At 40.8% G+C, this 14,028-nt stretch overlaps 1 protein-coding gene across 1 annotated transcript in view; it reads right to left on the bottom strand.

Moving 5' to 3' along the window:
* Positions 1-14,028, bottom strand: part of LOC122796259 (polypeptide N-acetylgalactosaminyltransferase 4-like) — a 768,714-nt gene that overhangs the window by 172,473 nt on the left and 582,213 nt on the right. Inside the window, exons 7-8 of the mRNA XM_044064588.1 lie at positions 10,350-10,481; positions 10,140-10,250 (exon numbers count right to left, since the gene is read on the bottom strand). Of these exons, the coding sequence (XP_043920523.1) occupies positions 10,140-10,250; positions 10,350-10,481 (243 nt within the window). The remainder of the gene's footprint in view (positions 1-10,139; positions 10,251-10,349; positions 10,482-14,028) is intronic.

The raw sequence follows: 14,028 nt of genomic DNA on the forward strand, positions 1-14,028 counted from the left end.
CATGCTCGAAGGCAGGAAGAGAGGAGGAAGGTTAGGAGTGTAGCAGTGAGGGTAGGAACTTTGAATGTTGGCAGCATGACTGGTATAAGAAGAGAGCTAGCTGATATGATGGAGAGAAGGAAGGTTGACATATTGTGCGTGCAAGAGACCAGATGGAAGGGAAGTAAGACCAGGTGTTTAGGAAATGGGTTCAAATTGTTCTATCATGGTGTGGATGGCAGGAGAAATGGGGTAGGGGTTATACTAAAGGAACAATATGCGAAGAGTGTTTTAGACGTGAAGAGAGTGTCTGATAGAGTGATGTTTATGAAGCTCGAAACTGATGGTGTAATGATGAATGTTGTTAGTGCATATGCTCCACAAGCTGGGTGTGCGATGGATGAGAAAGAGGAATTTTGGAGCGAGTTGGATGAAGTCGTGGTGAGTGTACCTAAGGGTGAGAGACTAGTGATTGGAGCAGACTTTAATGGGCATGTTGGTGAAGTGAACAGTGGGGATGAGGAAGTGATGGGTAGGGTATGGTGTTAAGGAGAGGAATGCAGAAGGTCAGATGATTGTGGATTTTGTAAAAAGGATGGACATGGCTGTGGTGAATACATATTTTAAGAAGAGGGAGGAGCATAGGGTGATATACAAGAGTGGAGGAAGATGCACACAGGTGGATTATATCCTATGTAGGAGGGCCAGTCTGAAGGAGATTGGAGACTGTAAGGTGGTGGCAGGGGAAAATGTAGTTAAGCAGCATAGAATGGTGGTCTGTAGGATGACGTTGGTGATCAAGAAGAGGAGGAGGAGTGTGAAAGCAGTGCCAAGGATTAAATGGTGGAAGTTAAAAAAGGGTGATTGTGAAGTGGAGTTTAGGGAAGAGTTAAGACAGGTACTGGGAGGCAGTGGAGAGTTACTGAATAGCTGGGTAACTACAGCAGAACTAGTAAGGGAGACTGCTAGAAAGGTGCTTGGTGTGACATCTGGACAGAGGAAGGAGGACAAGGAGACCTGGTGGTGGAATGAGGAAGTACAGGAGAGTATACAGAGGAAGAGGCTGGCAAAGAAGAAGTGGGATTGTCAAAGAGATGAAGAAAGTAGACATGAGTATAAAGAGATGAGGTGCATGGCAAAGAGAGAGGTGGCAAAAGCTAAGGATAAGGCGTATGGAGAGTTGTATGAGAGACTGGATACTAAAGAGGGAGAAAAGGACCTGTACCGATTGGCTAGACATAAGGACAGAGCTGGGAAAGATGTGCAGCAAGTAAGGGTGATAAAGGATAGTGAGGGAAATGTACTCACAAGAGAGGAGAGTGTGTTGAGTAGTTGGAAAGAGTATTTTGAGAGGCTGAATGAATGAAGAGAATGAGAGAGAGAGAAGGTTGGATGATGTGGGGATAGTGAAACAGATTAGCAAGGAGGAAGTAAGGACAGCTATGAAGAGGATGAAGAATGGAAAGGCTGTTGGCCCAGACGACATACCAATGGAAGCATGGAGGTGCTTAGGGGAAATGGCAGTGGAATTTTTAACTAGATTGTTTAATGAAATTTTGGAATGTCAGAGGATGCCTGAGGAGTGGAGAAAAAGTGTTTTGATACCTATCTTTAAGAATAAGGGTGATGCGCAGAGCTGCAGTAACTACAGAGGGATAAAACTGATCAGTCACAGCTTGAAGTTATGGGAAAGAGTAGTAGAAGCTAGGTTAAGAAGGGAGGTGATGATTAGTGATCAGCAGTATGGTTTCTTGCCAGGAAAGAGCACTACAGATGCAATGTTTGCTCTGAGAGTGTTATTGGAAAAATACAGAGAAGGTCAGAAGGAGTTGCATTGTGTCTTTGTAGACTTGGGGAAAGCATATGACAGGGTGCCTAGAGAAGAGTTGTGGTATTGTATGAGGAAGTCGGGAGTGCCAGAGAAGTATGTAAGAGTGGTACAGGATATGTACGAGGGGAGTGTGACAGTGGTGAGGACTGCAGTGGGAGTAGGAGTGACAGATCCGTTTAAGGTGGAGGTGGGATTACATAAAGGATCAGCTCTGAGTCCTTTCTTATTTGCAGTGGTGATGGACAGGTTGACAGATGAGATCAGACAGGAGGCCCCATGGACTATGATGTTTGCAGATGACATTGTGATCTGTAGTGAGAGTAGGAATCAGGTTGAGGAGACTCTGGAGAGGTGGAGATATGCTCTAGAGAGCAGAGGAATGAAGGTCAGCAGGGCTAAGACAGAATATATGTGTATAAATGAGAGGGAGGGTACAGGAATGGTGAGGATGCAGGGAGTAGAGTTGGTAAAGGTGGACGTGTTTAAGTACTTGAGATCAACAGTTCAAAGTAATGGTGAATGTGGAAGAGAGGTGAAGAAGAGAGTACAGGCAGGGTGGAATGGGTGGAGAAGAGTGTCAGGAGTGATTTGTGACAGATGGGTACCAGTAAGAGTGAAAGGGAAGGTCTACAAGAGGGTAGTGAGACCAGCTATGTTATATGGGTTGGAGACAGTGGCATTGACAAAAAGGCAGGAGTCAGAACTGGATGTGGCAGAGTTAAAGATGTTAAGATTTGCACTCGGTGTGACTAGGATGGATAGGATTAGGAATCAGTATATTAGAGGGTTAGCTCGTGTTGGACAGTTTGGAGACAAAGCAAGAGAGACAAGATTGCATTGGTTTGGACATGTGCTGATGAGGGATGATGGGTATATTGGGAAAAAGATGCTAAGGATAGAGCTGCCAGGTAAGAGGAAAATAGGAAGGCCTAAGATAAGGTTTATGGATGTGGTGAGAGAGGACATGCAGGCGGTTGGTGTGACAGAGTAAGATGCAGAGGATAGGAAGAAATTGAAAGAGATGATCCGCTGTGGTGACCCCTAACAGGAAAAGCCGAAATATGACGATGATGAAAGATGATGATGAACTTATAGCTGTACTATCCCCCTTATCAAAAATACTTGAGAGAGTAGTGCGCACACAATTGCAGTATCTACTAGAAAACAAACTACTATCCACACAGCAACATGACTTTAGACCCTTCCATAGTACCACCACCACACTTGCATCATTTACTAACGCCATTAATAATTACAGAAATAATGGACTGCTTGTATCTGCTACATTCTAATATTTATCCAAAGCTTTTGACATGGTCAACCACGCAAAACTCTTTCACTCACTGTCCACCCTAATCCTCAGAACCTCTTCTATTTCATGGTTGAAGAGCTATCAACATGGTAGGCAGCAAGCAGTAAAATGGCAAAAAACAACTCTCCCCCTTGTTGCCTGTTTCCCTTGGGGTTCCCCAACGCTCCATCTTGGATCCTCTGCTATTCACCCTGTTCACTAATCAACTTCCTTCCACCATAACCAAAGCCTCTATAGTGCAATATGCAGACGATACCACCATAATATGCTCAGCCACCACACTAGATCTCCTCCTCTCCCAAACACAAGAATGTGTTTTTCTAGCCAAAACTTGGATCACCAATCAGAACCTCATTCTTAACCAGCTAAAACTAAATTACTCCTCTTTAGCTCCCGCAGATCCCTACCCCCCTCAGACAACTTTATAATCTCCTCCAACAACAATACCACTATTACCCCTAGCAATCAGACCAAGCTGCTAGGCTTGGAAATTGACAATCACCTTAGATTTGACCTACACATTTCTCAAACCATTAAGAAAGTTCATAAAACACTCTGTCTATTCTATCGCAACAAACAATATCTCTCAAACCACTCCAAAATAACAACGACCAGGACACACCTACTATGCACCTTACTCTATGCCTCCTCTGTTCTCACCAACCTTCGTAAAACTGATCTAAACAAACCTGACTCCTGCTATAATAAAACAGCAAGATTTGCTACAGGTTCATCCTTTAGAACACATCACTGTGAGTGCCTCAAAATGCTCAACTGGTTAGAACGCCCACTAATACTTCAATTCAAACTGGTTAGAACGCCCACTAATACTTCAATTCAATCAACTAGCACTAGCACACAAAATATTACATCACTCAGACAACATCCCAGCTCTACAACAACTACTTCAACCTCACACCACTATAAGAACCTTAGGATCTAGCACCCAAAATCACCTTCAGGTCACCAAATTTAACAATGAGGTAGGAAAATCCATCTACAGCCACTATATTTCTAAAATCTGGAACTCCCTTCCTGCCCAACTAATAGCCAACAACTCCTCCACCCAATTTAAGAAACTCCTTAAAACACACTTCATGAATAACAGGCTATGCTATTGTCTCACCCCTAGATAGTACATCAGTATATTGCTATTCTCAGCTAGAATCCTAGTTTACCTACAGACCTAAAATATACAAAAATGAAATGTATTCCCTTAAGTTAAGACAGCAGTACAAATCTGCACATCCAGCTTGCCTAGAGGAGATTGATATGTATTTTATGATTGTTTGTCTTATGTACTGTCTTCCATCTGCTCAATAAGTACTCTGACTGTGTACTGTATGATGTCCTAAACTCACATTGTATAACCTGCCTTTAAAATATATTTTATATGTATTGTCTGTTAACATTAGAAATGTATCATTTGGAGCTCTTCTCCCCGGGCCTCCGCTGAAAATGGACTTGTATCCAGTTGGACTCTCCCGATTAACAAATGTAAAATAAAATAAAATAAAAAAAATAGTGTTGTTTTGGGAGTGAACAGTGAGTAGTGACTTGTCAACAGGGGTAGATTTTGTAGGACTGAACATTAAGAGTTTTGTTTTATTAGGGTTAAGGACGAGATGAGACATCCAGGTTTCGGTGGAGGTAAAAGCTTCTTGGGTGAGATGTTATATTACAGTGGCAGATTTTGAACAGCAGATGATAGTTGAGTCATCAGCATACTGGATTGGATGACAGTGCAGTGGGACAGAGCGGTATGCAAGTTATTGACAAATATACTGAATAGGAGACGACCCAAAATTGAACCTTGGGGAATGCCTGTATTTGTACTAATGAAAGGGGAAGGAGAGTGCTGCCATATGGTAGATTGCGGCCTATTGCTGAGATAGTTAGTAAACCATTGTAGGGTAGGGGGAGATAAGCCCAGGTCAGAGAGTTTAGTGAGCAGTAGGGAGTGGGAAATAGTTTCAAATGCCTTTGACAAATCAAGAAAGAGGACAGAGACAAAGAAGCCAGCATCTCGAGCTCTATTTATGGTGTCTGAGAAGGAAATGAGGGCAGTACTGGTGCTATGTCCGGGCCTAAATCCATGCTGAGTGGAGTAAAGGAGTTGGTGTTTAATAATAATAATATTAATAATAATAATAATAATTAAAGCTATAGGTGTCTGGTCAGGTTTGGGAAGAATATGTAAAAAACTTAAAAGATTAAGAGAGTTTATACATCCTATAAGCCTTTTTAGGGGAGCAGGCAGTGACACACACTCATCCTCCAAAGATGACAGAACTGGAGGAACGGGTGAAAATTTTGGAAATTCCTCTTCTTACATCTCGCAGTATTCTCTGAGGGATAGTATTCTCTGAAGGACTGAAAAACCTCAGTGTTCTCCCAAAGAAAACACTGGAACGTTCTGGGAATAATCTTAGAAAAAGTGACCCCCCCCCCGAGATAATCAGAAAATGAGCTCTCCTCTTAGTCCGAATCAGAAATCTGGAGAGAAAACATTGCATCTGTCCCTTCATCTTCCTGTCTAGAGTCAGAATCTTGAATCTCTTCAGAAAAGAGGTATCCCTCTTTCTTTTACCAAAACTACTTTTTTTAGAAGGATCAACAGCCTGAAATAAACTCTCAGCCAGACCGAGTAAACTACTCCTGCCCAAGGAAATTTGAGGAAATGCAGGTAAGTGTTGGGTTTTCTGTTTGTTTTTGATAGAAAAATGGAGCTAACAGTGTTACTGATGGTAGCAGCAGCCTCTCCAAGGATGGGCACAACATTCTGACAAAACAGGGAAACCTTCCCTGTTCTCTCTCCCAGGGCCAACAAGAGTGTCTCAACCTTGCCCACCCCAACAGCTGCAAGGCCGCGGCTAAATTCTGGTCCATAGTGGCTGTAGGTACTACACCAGAGCAACTTGGGGTAAAAATGAGTGGTCTGAGGTGCAACTACCGGCCTCAGCAAAGTCACCCACTGTGCCTGAGAAAAACTGCTAGCTTGCTGTGGTGGTGTGTTTACTTAACTCTTTCTTTTTTTTCTTTCTGTGGTTGGGAGATTTTGGGAGAAGAACCAACAGTTTGTTTCTTAGTCACACTGAAAATGGTGCTTCTTTCCCACAGAAAACAAGCAGCAAAAGCCAGTAAAACAACTGAAGCCTTTAAAGGTCACCTTTTCCACATAAAAACACAATAAAAAGCAGATATCCTCAAAAAAAATAAAATAAAATAAATTTTTCAACAGAAAATTTGTTTTCAAACACTTTAAACAACTAAATTACAGAAAAAAAGAGAGCTTTTGTTTATAGATACAATACAGCCTCATGACAGTCCATTACAACACAAACTCAGCTTTTAAATAGCTTTCATTAAAAGGAAAGAATTATTAAACAACTTTAAAATGGTAGACTCCCCCCAAAGTAAACTTATCTGTACAGCAAAGCAACAGTACAAGCCCACTATGGATCCTCAAAAGTCACAGAGGAATGTACTCTTCAGGAGGCAGGAAAGATCTGAAGGTCTTGGTCCAAAACCTGTGTTTTTGTCAGATTACATGGAGCTGACTGATGGTCTGGGTGTGTGGAAGGTGTCCTGCAGCTTTGGAAGCTGGTCAGCTGTTGTATCCTTGGCAGGATGCAACATATTAGCGAAGGCTACTGTAGCAGTGATCAATATCATGAATATCAGGCAGTGTCTTTTGAAGTGTTGGATGTTCAGACTAGCTGTCTCCTCTTGTTAATGTACCAAAAAACATGAAAGACTAGGAACTGTCTTTTGAGATGTAATCACTGAAGGATTCAATGCCTTGCATATCACTAAGACACCGGGGTGAAGTCCTAAGAAAGGAAATAGTCTTGGATGTCTATCGGCAAATTTACTGTTCTTATTTTGAGTAAAATAACTGATCTGGTTACTTGTTTCCCAGGTCAGCAACAGGTAGATGAGGTCACCTGATGCACACTGGGGAAAGGTTGAGTATATTAAGTGCATGTCATGCTATGCTTTACTATATGATAGACTTGTCTGAGTGGTGTAGTCATATGGAAAGGTTATCTACTTGATTATTAATTTCTCTAGCCTATAACAGGGATAATATTTTGGCAGTGAGCAATAGCGAGTGAAATTAGGTGTCTGGAGCATACGCCTTTCTGCATACATCCTGTCTATATATTACCTTTTAATATATTCTTTTTTGTATACCAACATAATATATTTTAATCTGTATCTGTACTGGTTTCCTTATTATTTAATTAAAATTTATATTAATTTTTAAGCCCTTGTCTGACATTTATTTATTAAATGTATACACTGCTATTTATCTGAAAACAGGATAATCATTATTTACACTGCTGCTTAACAATCTATTCCGCGGTGGTGCAGCGGTAGCATTGTTGCCTCACAGCTAGAGGTTCTCCCGTTCGATTCTCGGCTGGAGTCCAGGGAGCGCCTTTTGTGTGGAGTCTGCATGTACTCCCCGCAGTTGGGTGGGCGTTCGAAAGACATGCGTAAATGGGCGTGCCTTGGTTGAACGTCGAGCTGGCACCTCGGCGTTCGTGAAAATCTACTGCCAATCATTAGTGGACCAGAGTTCCGCTGTGGCGACCCCTAATCAGGAAAAGCCGAAAGACAACAACAACCCTGTTGCTTAACAATCTATGCGGGACATTTCTCCCATTAGACTGCTTAGGCCTACAACTAACAAAAATATATTAATTGGTGTATTTACATTTGATCAGCCAGGTAACCGGGGATCTCTGCTCCTAAACTCAGACTGGTGGGAGTATACTGTGCCAGGAAGAAAGCACTGGGTACTGAAGAAGTCTGACAGCCTTCCCTGGAATAGTGTGTGTGTGTGTGTGTGTGTGTGTGTGTGTGTGTGTGTGTGTGTGTGTGTGTGTGTGTGTGTGTGTGTGTGTGTGTGTGTGTGTGTGTGTGTGTGTGTGTGTGTGTGTGTGTGTGTGTGTGTATATGAGCATATTAAAAAAGTAATTTATATGAATTGCAGTTACTGTGGATAAAGTGGCAATGGAAAACATTTGTGCGCATAGAAAATGGTGCGACAGAGGCTTGGAGGAATTTGGCCAAACTCTCAGTGTTCGTGGCCTGTGTGCAGTCCAGTCTTAGGTGTGGATGCTAGAAGCCCATTCCCAGAAGAGCAGTGCATATTCTTTTTATGGTGTTTGGGCCAGGTTGCATTCTGTGAATTAAATACTGAAAAAGACTTGTGTGCAGATTCTTACAATTACTTCACTGCTGGTTGGTAAAAGTGGAATTAAAACTCTTCAGTGCCAACCTTCTTGTTGTCACAGCTGGTGGCATCATGTCATCAGAGGATGACACTGGTGGCAACAGTATCACCCCACCATACTCTCCTAATATGTACATTACTGGTTATCACAAGTGTCACATTCCCACTTGTGTAATTTGTCTACTTGACACTTGAATATCCTGGTACTCTAATCAAACTCAAAAAAGGTCACCTGCCCTTGCTTTACTGTATTAAAGGTCAACTAAGGACAAAATGAGGCAGTGAAGATGGGATTTATGGCATGCCATAAAGAAAGAAAGCAATGCATGGCCAGAAATTGGCACAAAGTCTGAAGATAAAGTAAAAAACTGATCCTGTGTAAAAAGTGAAAACAATGTATACTTTCTCAGTTTTAATGAAGGAATACAAGACTGAAAAAAAAGAAGTGTAAGAAAAACAAAAATAAAAGATAATTGTATCTGCTTACTTTGAAGTAACACATTGTACTCCGGAAGGACAGAGTTATGTAGGAGTCTAGAGGTAGAGGTGTTACTTGCAGAAGGAAAGTGTTGGCCTAATCAGCATTTCTGACACATCATAAGAAACACAAGAACATTTCTGGAACTCCCATTTCTGAAATGTTATGGAAAAGTTGGTAATCACTCAAAGATCAATGGAGATGGTACAAAGGTTGCACCTAAGTTACACATGACGAGGCACTCACATTTCAGTATGCACACCCTTAATAAAAGACAACATAACAAAGCAGAGATATTCAAATATGTCAAAGGCATACATAAGCAATACACCACAGAATAAATGTTCACAGGTATATACTAGGTTAACTATCACCAGGACCTTTAGAAACCAAGCCGCGCAACCGAACCCAATTGTGTCCCCATGTAACAAGGTCTTCTATTTGAAAGGATATGTTAGTTAGGAGGGTGTTACAGGTTTAGTTTGGGGGGGGGCTATGTTAGTTAAGGAATATTTACTATAGACCTCTATCAGAGACATGGGGACTAGACCGGGGGTTAAATTTTCAATTTCCCAACCAATGGTTATGGGTTACATTTGAATAGGGTTAGGGATAGATTCTGCTTCACATGGTTCGGGATCCTTCAAGACACATATCTGTCTAACCAGCATGTTCTATTTATGTTGAAAGCAAAGTTTAAATCCTTGGAGCTAGTGTTTCTAGTGCCATTTGTCTCACAGATGTGAAAAAGGTCCATCAGACCTAGATCTGGTGATGTCTTGTATGCCAGGCATAGAATGCCTCTCAGTAACCTGTAGAAGACTTGAGTATAGAGACAGGGCTTTAAGGTAAGATCTGTATAGGACAATGTTTAATACCCTGGATCCAACTGGCGAGGAACCTCTGTGGGCATTCCAACTGTTGCATATACCTGGTCAGGTACATGCTGAAGATGACACTGTACTCAATATGTTTTTTCACAAATAAATATTATTTAATATAAAATAATTTTTGGAGGAGTCATATTTAAGTCTATCTCTAAGAAATATTTTTAATAGAAAGCAGGCACTTGAATAAACTATAGAAAAAGATGGTACAGGTAAACAGTGTGGAAGAAATCAATTTGCACAAGACAAGCAAAAATAAATCTAAGCAAGGAGAATGAGAATAAAGTTAGAAATTGAAGATATGTGCCCCCTGCAGTGACAGTGGGCAAGACGACTGTTTCCTGTTTAGCTTTAGTTTTTTATTTCTGCTAAAATATGTTACCATTTTTCATAATGGGATATCAAACCTGGTTGCCTCCTTGCCCGTGACATCCAAATAGGGAAAGGTGAGCGCCAGTTGGGTTGTGATCTGGTGCATTGTAGTCAAGGCACTCTGATGAAATTCCTATACTGTGAATCTACAAAGAGAAAGGAATGAGTTAAATGAAGACTATATACATTTGCAAATGCAAAAAGGATTTTTAAGCAATGCTGAAAAAAAATCAGATATTACTTACAGCCCCATGCCAGCCAGGGCGATCTTCTGGTACATGTAAATCTGGAAATACGTTTTTCAGATACCAGTCAAAGCTTTCACACTTAAGGCGTTCCCTAAGGAGTTTTCTTTCAGAAATATCGCCATAATTCTCCTATAAGATAAATTATTAATCTAAGAAAGTAAAAATAAATATGTATTCCTATGGTATTATAAGAAGGGAGATAAACAGAAGATTATTCACTGGTGAAGATGATTACACTTAACATTTATCTACTCTTAAGCAATAATTATACTAAAGCAATTCTCTTCTTCTCTGGATAACTGTGAAGGAACAAAATGTGATTATATAAGACAACATTTAGATACAGTCTGCTGATCTGTTGTTTTTTATTTTATTTCTTTTTCTTTTTTGGCTTGCCACTCTAAATCCCCTGCCCCTCATTAGCCAGTATCTCTTTTGTTTCTCTCAAATCACCAACTCCAGTATCCCAAGTCATTCATTGTTGATGTCTCCTCTTTCCATTTGGGGTTTACCTCATGATGTCCCTAATTATAGGTCAGTGGTGGGGCTTAGAACTGGCCACCAGAAAAGTTAATTTCTTGACAGGCTATTTTATTTTTATCATAATCCTCTCCCCCTGGCAGCAATAGGTATCCCTTCTGCCCAGGGGCTTGCAAAGCTGGATCTAGCGGCATATAAGGACACATGCACTTCAAAATATGTGTGGCTCTGCTCGACAGTAGCACAGGAAAATCATTTTCTTGGGTGGCAAAAGCCAGGGTACCTTTTTGGCTGGGCTTGTATAGGCCCCTAGGGCTGATAGCCTAGTACCTACCTATGAACCTATATGACGATGTGCTGCTGAGCAGGCCTGGACACTTCCCTGCTGCTATACCACCTATCTCCACCAGGTGGCAGTAATGCACAAAGCATACCACCACCCTCCCACAATATGAGTAAACCAATTAGACTGACTCACTCCCATTCATTTATCTCTGGCTCCACCAGTGCAAATGCAATCAGAGCTTCATTCATGTGAGCCACACAGCTGAGGTAGTCTGGCAATTTTGACCTACACAGACTTTTAAAAATGTCTTCATCCTATAAAACTTGTTAAAAATAAAACCTTATTTATTTTTTATTCTGCTGCAACTAACACCTTAGAATTTGCAACTAAGTACTGAGTATCTCCATATCAGGAAAACCGGATCTATGATAAACCATCAAATGGACAGACTGCCAAAATTCAAATGATCGCAACCATATTATAGAATAATCAGTCCATCGAAAAAAATCCAAATGAAAATGATACCCACATACAACAGAAAACATGCTTTTGCAGGGGAGCAAGTTTTTCTGTTCCACCCACACTCCCTGCTAATTATTTATAATGGATCTGAGATCGCACTACAGTTGGGAAAAGGTGAAATTTCCTAATCTCTTCTCTAACATGATCTCATTCAGAGTGGTTTGATGGACTGAATTTTCGATCAAATAATTTTTAACAAATTGTCCGTTCAATCATTTGATAGGAACCCCAAGAAAATCTTCTGAAGGGCCCAGTACTTACCATATCTACTGATCTTTGAAAGAGACTTCAAGAACATGCCCATCCAGTGGCGTTTCCACTTCTAATTCCTCAGCAATAAGTAAAACATGTCTGTGGGAGTCACATAACCCTATAATCCATGCTATTATTTCCTGTACTCATGTTAATGGATGCAATCACCACCACAATGCATAACATATGCCTTCTTAAAGTATCAGTTATCTGTAACAGGACACTCCATGGCAGATATGCAAATTCTATTTTACTTATTTATTTAATTTGCACGTTATTGACCAGATAGGTCCCACAAGGAAAAAACAACCTCTTTTCAAGGGATACCAGAGTTGGTAATTATATTTATTTTGAGAAACTTGGCCAGGGCACTGTCAAGCTTCGCCTGCTTTGTAGGAGAAGAAGTGACGTGTTCTCTGGAGCTGCTATGTGGTGCGGGAAGGCTGCTACTTCAGTAGAGCTGAAGAAAGGAGCAAGAAGAAACTTACTGAAGGAGAAGGAGAAGAAACAGCTGTTACATAGTTGGGAAATGGATGACTGGAGTACATGTGCTGAAATTTGATGAACCATGCAAGCCAAAGAAAGGAGAAGTGAGATGGAATGACATCATGGAGACAGTATTGCAAGAGGAAGAAGCTGAGAGACTGGAAACAAAACAGATGGAGAAAAAAGATGGAGGTATTCTTGGTTGGTAGAGAAGCCAGTTTTCAGGGTTTACCTCTGCATACGTTTTTTGTTACATGAAAGAAGTTATGCAAGTGCAGTATGACAAGAAAGAATGAATAAGGAACTGAAAGAGGACAAAGAGTTATAGTTTCTTAACAGCCGCACAGAAGTCAGCCAGTGGTAAGAATAAAAAGTAAAAGTGATGGCTGTGTGAACAGGTACAACATTATGGAGTATTATATTGACACTAGGATTTAATATTAAAGACATTAAATTCATTTCGAGCCAAAAATTTTGTGAATTGACATTTGAAGCTTTAACTTGCTGGAAAAATGTATGACTGAGTCTAAAAAAGAAATGGGGTAGCACTATGGAAAGAATATTTATTTCAGAGGTTGAGACTACAATTAAAAAATAAAATAAATGTGCAGTTTAGGACTTCAGATGGCACAGTGACACAATAGATAGCACTGTCATCTCACAGCAAAAGGTTGGTTTCTCAGCTGGGGTGCCTTCAGTGCAGAGCCAGCATGTCATCCCTGTGTTCTTGTAGGCTTCCTCCTGGTGTTCCAGTTTCCTCCCACAATCCAAAGACATGCAATGCAGTAGGTGGGCTGGACACCCTAAATGGCCATAGGTGTGAGTGTGCATGCGAGTGTGTGTGATATGGAAGAACAACCGTGGCAGGGTTAGCCACCCAGCAGTGTGAGCCTTGGCATTATGTGACTGCCACTGTTGAACTGACATCTTGACCCCATGTGCAAAAAATGGGAAAAAGGGTTGTGGATGGATGGATTACTCAAAAATGATTTTTTTTACTATGTAGTAAAGTACATGAAGTTTAAAAATGTATGATGAAAGAAATTTATGGACTAGGGGCTGGAAAATGTGGGTAGCAATGGATGTTCAGGATGGGGAAATTCAACATACTTCAAATATAACTGTGAATGATAAAACAGGGGTCTATATTACATCACTGAACGCTTAAAAAAGCGAACGGTGATTAATCGACCCTATGTAAGCAAAAGCTTACAATATCGAACTGTCAGAACAGTGATTTTTTTCAAAGGGAAAAAAATCGCTGTTCCAACAAAAAAAAAATGAAAACACTTTATAACATTACATTAAGTGGGGGGGCTTTGCCCCCCCCCCATACCCTCCTACTTAAATATACCAACTCCGAGACCGCACTACAGTGCTGAAAATGTCATAGTATCGAAGCGGCCAAGCAAATTCTTTCCCAGGGAAAGAATTTGCTTACATGCCGCTTCGATATTTTGCCGTTTCAGTCTTTTATGTTCGACCAAGATGCACTCGAAAGAATGCGTCTTCGGTCTTCTAACAGGAACCTGTAAAATAGTATTTGTAAGGTAGTGGGACCAACCCAAACTATGTTATTTCTGTGTGGGTGAAAATCATTTAGTACAAGACTGTAACAAATGAAGGTGTGGCCAATGTGGAAACAGAGGA

This window comes from Protopterus annectens, chromosome 3.part0 (assembly GCF_019279795.1).
Source record: "Protopterus annectens isolate FY-2018-M chromosome 3.part0, PAN1.0, whole genome shotgun sequence".
Taxonomy (NCBI): Eukaryota; Metazoa; Chordata; order Ceratodontiformes; family Protopteridae; genus Protopterus; species Protopterus annectens.